This window comes from Notothenia coriiceps, unplaced genomic scaffold (assembly GCF_000735185.1).
Source record: "Notothenia coriiceps isolate Sejong01 unplaced genomic scaffold, NC01 NC01_scaffold00030211, whole genome shotgun sequence".
Classification (NCBI taxonomy): Eukaryota; Metazoa; Chordata; class Actinopteri; order Perciformes; family Nototheniidae; genus Notothenia; species Notothenia coriiceps.
The window spans coordinates 689,719-696,988 of record NW_011362912.1 but is presented as its reverse complement, the minus strand read 5'-3'; the positions used below and the strand labels follow the sequence as shown (position 1 = coordinate 696,988).

The window sequence follows — 7,270 nt, the reverse complement described above, 5'->3', positions numbered from 1 at the left end:
CAACGTCATCAGCCCGCGCATCACGAGGCAAAACACTCGTGTGAAGGTGTGGATTCAGCCACCAAGAATGACAAAAGTCGATCCATCACTTTACCACGAACATTTCAGCTAAGGACGGGCAAAGAAGTACGCCCAATGTCTTGTCGAGTGGGGGGAATGTTCTGCTACCCGTGAACTGTGTGTTGGAGCATAAAAGGAAATCGACTGTGAATACCCACTTCGATTCGCTCAACATTCAAATGGTTCTGCTGCGGCAAGAAGCCAAGCACTCACGCTCACAGAGGGCTCACTCCAAAACCTTCGAGGGGTGCAAGAACGAGGTGAGTAGCCTACAATATTTGAAGCTGGTCAGATTAAACGACGAGTAAATGAAACACGATAATGAAGAGGAGGTAGGTGTGTGTGTGTGGTGTGTGTGTGTGTGTGTGTGTGTGTGTGTGTGTGTTGTGTGTGTGTGTGTGTGTGTGTGTGTGTGTGTGTGTGTGTGTGTGTGTGTGTGTGTGTGTGTGTGGTGTGTGTGGTGGTGTGTGTGGTGTGTGTGTGTGTGTGTGTGTGTGTGGGTTCTGTGATGGTAGCTTGGTTCTAGGTGGTTGTTGTCGCTCTAGAAGTCTTTAAAGGAGTGCCCTACTCCTTTCATTCAGTACGTAGCTGAGTAACAAGGTGGACGGATAGAGAATTAATCACCTTTTTTCCGCTTCCCGCATATTTCCAACTGTTCGGGCATATTTCGCAACTTTCCGCATATTGTCGCAACTTTCGCGCAGGTATTACGCAAGCTTGCCCGCAATTGTTCCACATAAAATCACCATAAAAAACCGCCGCATTTTTATCGCATAATCAAGGATTTTAGCCCGCATAATCAATTGATTTTAGCCGCATAATTAAGGGATTTTGGCCCGCGGTTTTTCTGGAGGGGTCTAATTAGGGGGAAATGCCGCAGGCACAGTATTCAATGATATTGTTCTAATCGGATCTAAATGATACAATGTTGTTTTACATTGCTCCATGAGGCAGACCACCTTATTTGCAGATTCTTGAAATTGTAATTTATAATTTGTAATTGATTGTGATTTGTGTCCGTTTTCACTTTATGTATCTTTATACATGTTTTACTACTTTGCTTATGAGGACATACAGCTTATTTTACAGATTCTGTGACTGAATTTGTAATTTCAGTTTGGTAAATAGTTACATTTCATGTGGATTTATCGCGTTTGTACATTTGTATGCATGGCACGTATTAGGTGCATTTGTTGTTGTTGAAGACCTGGCTGTTCGCGTCTTTATGTTACACTATGTTGTTGTAGGCGCCTTCTGGCCTAGATGGTTTATGCAGTTTTAAGCACTCTGGCTTTGTTCTGAATGCACTTGTGTAGTTATCCTCCAGTAGATAAAGAAAATGCATTTGACTTGGAATTAATGTACTGTATGCATTCAAAAGTGCTGAATAAATGTTTTATGGACCCATAATAGTGATTATTATTTAAGTTAAGTTTTGCCATAATCATGTCTTTTTCCATAATCAGGCAGCTGAACAACATTGGTAAAAAATGTATACATTATATATATATATATTTCTATTAATCATTTTCGGCCTTTCAGCATTCGGTTTTCGGCAAACTGTTTCCTATTTTCGGTATCGGCCGAGAATTTCCCATTCGGTGCACCCCTAATGATATATATCAAATTGAAAATTATGGACTGGTGAAATATCGCAGTAGGCTCAATATTTGGTAAAGGCAAAATATGTGAAAATATCTTAATTAAATATTGTGGTGCTGCAGAGTATTGACTATAAAGGATAATCTAGGGACTTAATCTAAAATCTTTTTTTGACTCACACTATTATCAGTTTAAATTTTTTTTCAAAGATGATGTGAATAATATTGTCAATCATATTGCAACAGTTAATATTATCACTATTTGTTATATTTTCAAAATCATGCAGCCCTAATGCCTTGCAATATGTTTCTGATTGATTGGCTGCACGGTTATTTTTAAAATAAATAAAAATATGCAAGGATTTTCATCCCTGGTCCTTGCAGACGTACCTGGTTCATGCTTCATTGACATCAAGATGTAAGGAGAAGTGAGTGCTGGGTAAGGAAGATCTCCACATTTGAACAGACTGGGGATGGCGTTGGGCTTCAGCTTCCTCCCCCCCGCCGGAGACCTTGCTATCTCCTCAAACTGGCATGGCTCAAAATGGTCCTGGTGGGAAAAAGATAGGAATACACATACATTTGTATTTAATGAATGATACACCAAAACACAATACATAAGAATAGTGTGTGAAAAGTTCAGAGGTTCCAGAATAAAAGCATTGTCGAAGTGGCAATCGGGTGAACCCAGAGGAGAATGTATCTTATCTTTATAAACTATCTGCTTTTGAACTGATCACCTGCTTTCATTGCCAAATCCTATGTTGGAAACACGTTATAACTTCTGCAGACACATATTTCTATAAGATCAAGTGTGTCACTTTTTAAAGCTACTTGTTTCAGATACATTATCGCCCTGGGATTTAGACATACTTCGGTAGCTTACATCGATTTTGGTTTATAATGGAGGTTAAATATCTGTACGGCTGGTAAAAGCTGCTCTGCTTAACAGCACTCTTGATATTGTCACATGATGGTGAGGAATAATACAATGTTACACACATATAGGAACTCTGAGACTTAACTATTACTATGCTGTATTAATGCAGGAAAATAAATGTGACTTATCTATTCATACATTACAATATATTGTCACATTAATATTAATATATGCAAAACATGCCATCCTAACATAGCTGTAATACAAAACACAGGCTCCTTTAACATGATCAGATGACTCAAATGTTATGTATGGCATATTATGCTTTTGAGTTGTTAAAGAACAGCAAGTGTATTAACTCAGTGTTGCATATTAAAGACTTCAATGTAGTTTAACAACAACAAATTGGTATATAACCGAAAAACAGACTGATTGAAGAGAGATGATTGTTGATCATTGATGTACCTGACAGAGTCTGGAGTGAGGAGTGGGCTCGAAGTCCCGTCTGCAGTTCATCACCCATTTCTTCTTCCGCAGAGGGTCTTTGGGGAACCTGAACAGCTGTTTTCCTATGCTCGTTGAATTAGAGCAGTTTGGAGCAGAACACCCACCCATTGCTCCGGTTAAAACAAACAGCAGATCTAAATATAGCAAACGTCAAGATAGCTTGGCTGCCAACGAAGCTCAGCTGGGGATTTTTATCATCACTTTTATTTACTACTTACGCGGTGTATAAACGAGAAAAAAGTTATACAATAATGAAAAGGTAACTCGTGGAAACCAGAGTTGTGTTTTGCAGGCTTTTACATAGTATATATTTGTTACAATTTTAAAAAATCTTATCGAGGATAAAATGTTTCTGACTTAGTTTGAGCCAAAATGGCGCTCTTCACTCCGACAGTTAGGCATAGTGACGTATTGTTTATGTGAAGCTGTCGCAGGCGCCTGCTTGAAATGTTTATTGAAAAGACACAATTCAAGAAAGAATGAAAAGATAAAACAACAAGTACGGAACATCCGATTAACACATGGATATTTATTATCCTAAAGATTGTTTTGCATACATTCACGGGCAAATATTTTACATTTCCTCTCAGGTAACACTGCACCTGCTATGGGCTTTTTGTCACAGGACCCCGAAAAGCACGTTGAAATGTTTACGGTGGAAGCGCGGTTAGCTGCCTATCAGAACAAGTACAAATATATGAACTAAAACAAATGCCGAATGTATAAAGGTAATATAATAATCAAACAACAATCAAGGGCTCTGCATAGAACAGTTGATAATGGAAATATTGACAAGGTAGTAATTTAAGATAGATAATATTCCAGTTATCCGTCTGTGACTGCAGGAAACTTTTCGTTCACGAATCGGAGCTGTTTTTGCTTTCTGTACAATTACTTTGGGGTAAACATGGCTTCCTCTATGGTTGTTCCCGTTATTGATGTCCAGAATGATACCTTCAATGAGCTTTGGCCTGCCATGGTATTGGCCATAAAAACGTCTTCCTTCGTTGCACTGGACACGGTAAGTTTGTCCATGTTATCAACCTGATATCTAAACAGAACATTTGTTTCAGTTTAATTCATTTTAATTTATGAAAAAACATGAATTCGTCTCCATGCAACAGAGAAGCCAACATTATGCTGGATTAGATTATAAAAAGAAGGTGGGATTGGCTGACAGTAGCTAAATTGTTATCAAATCGTTGTGGAATATATTATTTCTGACATGAATACTATATATACCCCCTTCATCCCATACACTCTTATTAGCACATATAACCTCTGTTTGTACACCCTGAACATATGTCATCACATGCCTCATTGAAAGTGATTTGTCATACAATCTGTTTGTTTGTTTTTCCATGTCACTATTTGATTTGTCACTTGATTTCACCAATTTCAAAATAAAGGTATTAACTGCTGCCTGCATGTTGTTTTAGGAGCTGAGTGGTCTTGGAAACAGGAAATCCTTGCTGGCCGAGTGAGTAGAAACATGAATTTTCCTCTGTGCACTTCTTTCAAACACAGTCACCATTAAGATTCAAGATTCAAAGGTGTATTGTCATAACATATACACAACTATGGTTTAATGATGTAATGTATGAACAATGTAGATTGCAGGTTCCTCAACTGTACATGCATACCTACATTAAAGTGTATATAAACAGGTTGTTGTGCAAGAAACATGGATACAAAATATGCAATGCTGATTCTATGTCTTACTGCTGAGTGTTGCTTTTCTGTGAATTGGCCCTGACCTCACTGTCATGTTTCAGATCTATAGAGGACAGATATAAAGCCATCTGCCATGCAGCTCGCTCTCGCTCCATCCTCTCTCTGGGATTCGCCTGTTACAAGAAACTGGACGATAAGGTGAGATTGCTGTTGTTCATATACTTTTGTTTATACACTTTAGTTTATATCAAAGGATTATTACATATTTCCGATGAGCATGAGAAACTGGTAGATGAATGGCAATTAGAAAGTTCTCACACATAGAATATTGGTGAGTGTTTAATAAAACTATATATTGCAGAGTTATTAACGGCATATATATATATATATATATATATATAATATATACCTGGATGCTAAATCCTAAGAACTGTTACAGGATGTGTATTTTGTAAATTGTGTAACTTTTTATTTTATTATATTATAACTTTTTTTTCACTTTAATACTTTTTTATGCATGAAACATATGTGACATATGTAACATTAAGCTGTCGGTGGCTCTTTTTCTGCTGTAACTACGTACATTTCCCTTCTGTGGGACTAATACATGTATTCTGATTCTGATTCTGATGACATGTATTGTATGGATTTTGGTTAAATTAATTAGCCTCTGCAGACTTTTATGCTATGTCTGATTGTATTCTTTCTTTGTATCTCTTTCTCCCAGGCTGCAGACACGTACCTGGTCCAGGTGTATAACCTCACCCTGCTGTGTTCAGAGGAGTACATCATAGAGCCTCAGTCAGTCCAGTTCCTGGTTCAGCATGGCTTTGACTTTAACAAGCAGTACGCCCATGGAATCCCATACTGCAAGGGCAATAATAAGGTGAAGATACTACATTTTGTTCTGTGATGTGGTGAGAGTCCTGAGCCCACTGTCTTCTCAATTGTATGTCTGTTATTGTGGAGTAAACAGTTAAAACGTGATATATCTAATGCCTGCAGTAGTGTGTAATGGGTACAAATATATATTTATACACATTTGGGATTGAGATTGAGTTTTTAGTTAAAGTCACTCATTGCTAAGAAGTATGCTCATCCACACAGACACAGCAGGCTTCAAGAATAGCCAGTAAAGACTCTGCCTCAGCTGGATGTGTGAATCACAAATGGTAGAACCCAATTTAAACCAGGTTAAGAATAAACCACCTTACGGCCTGTCCACACTACAGCTTCGACAGCTTCAAAAACGGTTTCCAACGCGTCTGCCCATTCACTTTGAATGGGGTGACGTCACGTTGCCTCGCTTTTCGCCGAACTGAATTGTGGGTAGCAGAGCGGAGCTTTCCTGGCGTTTCAGGCTGCAAAAGTTGAGCAATGTTCAACTTTTGAAGCTTCTGAAGGTTTCGGTGGAAACGTCAGCCAATCAAATCATATGCCAGTACAAGCTCTAGCCAATCAAACCGCTGCTTGTGTGTCAGGGGCGGGAGATTCATGTGATTGGTTGTTGGTCGAGCTTCAGACACGCCCGCCGGCATGCTTTTTTTGAAGCTGTTGTGTGGACGGGCCTTTAAAGCAGCCTGTGTGTTTCATCTCGGGTCAAGTCGAAGATCCGGATTTGATTTGGAGAACATTAGCTTGAATCTGATCAATTCCAGTACTGAGCATTGCTGGTTTGCAAAACTGGACATGGCAAGGACTCTCTGCAGTAGAATATCAAAGTCTATAAACATAATTGGATATTTAAATCAATGGAGTTACCTTTTGAAATGATTTATTCTTCTATACTTTTAGACAGAGGGATACACCACATAATGTCATATCAATAGATTATTTCTAAATTGGTGCTTATCCATAAAGTTTATCTTTATTGTGATTATTTTCTTTTGTTCAACCAATATGGGATCGCTATAATTATTGACAGTTATCTGCTCCATGCATGCCAAGTGATCATGAGGGGAATAAACTACAGTGGGGCAAAAAGGTATTTAGTCAGCCACCAATTGTGCAAGTTCTCCCACTTAAAAAGATGAGAGGCCTGTAATTTTCATCCTAGGTATACCTCAACTATGAGAGACAAAATGAGAAAAAAAATCCAGAAAATCACAGTGTCTGATTTTTAAAGAATTGATTTGCAAATTATGGTGGAAAATAAGTATTTGGTCACCTATAAACAAACAAGATTTCTGGCTCTCACAGACCTGTAACTTCTTCTTTAAGAGCCTCCTCTGTCCTCCACTTGTTAACTGTATTAATGGCACCTGTTTGAACTCGTTATCAGTATAAAAGATACCTGTCTACAACCTCAAACAGTCACACTCCAAACTCCACTATGGCCAAGACCAAAGAGCTGTCAAAGGACATCAGAAACAAAATTGTAGACCTGCACCAGGCTGGGAAGACTGAATCTGCAATAGGTAAGCAGCTTGGTGTGAAGAAATCAACTGTGGGAGCAATTATTAGAAAATGGAAGACATACAAGACCACTGATAATCTCCCTCGATCTGGGGCTCCACGCAAGATCTCACCCCGTGGGTCGAACAAAGTG

General features: G+C 38.6%; 2 protein-coding genes and 1 long non-coding RNA gene across 3 annotated transcripts in view; 1 reads left to right on the top strand and 2 right to left on the bottom strand.

The window, feature by feature from the left end:
• Nucleotides 1-275: 275 nt before the first annotated feature.
• Nucleotides 276-3,409, bottom strand: LOC104959346 (52 kDa repressor of the inhibitor of the protein kinase-like). Its single transcript, XM_010787219.1, has 3 exons — nucleotides 3,007-3,409; nucleotides 2,052-2,211; nucleotides 276-298 (listed from the first exon to the last, which is right to left on the bottom strand). The coding sequence occupies exons 1-3, from the start codon at nucleotides 3,154-3,156 to the stop codon at nucleotides 276-278; spliced, it is 333 nt and encodes a 110-aa protein (XP_010785521.1). The 5' UTR covers nucleotides 3,157-3,409.
• A 304-nt stretch (nucleotides 3,410-3,713) lies between these two features.
• The window catches only part of toe1 (target of EGR1, exonuclease), a 6,361-nt gene continuing 2,804 nt past the window's right edge, over nucleotides 3,714-7,270 (top strand). Inside the window, exons 1-4 of the mRNA XM_010787205.1 lie at nucleotides 3,714-4,069; nucleotides 4,488-4,528; nucleotides 4,824-4,920; nucleotides 5,450-5,608. Of these exons, the coding sequence (XP_010785507.1) occupies nucleotides 3,956-4,069; nucleotides 4,488-4,528; nucleotides 4,824-4,920; nucleotides 5,450-5,608 (411 nt within the window). The 5' untranslated portion in view covers nucleotides 3,714-3,955. The remainder of the gene's footprint in view (nucleotides 4,070-4,487; nucleotides 4,529-4,823; nucleotides 4,921-5,449; nucleotides 5,609-7,270) is intronic.
• The window catches only part of LOC104959332 (uncharacterized), an 11,177-nt gene continuing 8,837 nt past the window's right edge, over nucleotides 4,931-7,270 (bottom strand). Inside the window, exon 4 of the long non-coding RNA XR_799852.1 lies at nucleotides 4,931-4,943. This is a non-coding gene — a long non-coding RNA (uncharacterized lncRNA). The remainder of the gene's footprint in view (nucleotides 4,944-7,270) is intronic.

What these genes read in the sequence shown, in the direction of transcription:
- LOC104959346 (XM_010787219.1), bottom strand. Translation starts at nt 3,156, where the DNA reads ATGGGTGGGTGTTCTGCTCCAAACTGCTCTAATTCAACGAGCATAGGA. An exon ending in CTCACTCCAGACTCTGTCAG is followed by an intron (nt 2,212 to 3,006) that starts GTACATCAATGA and finishes TTTTCCCACCAG; the next exon opens with GACCATTTTGAGCCATGCCA. An exon ending in GTCAATGAAGCATGAACCAG is followed by an intron (nt 299 to 2,051) that starts GTACGTCTGCAA and finishes CACCCCTCGAAG; the next exon opens with GTTTTGGAGTGAGCCCTCTG.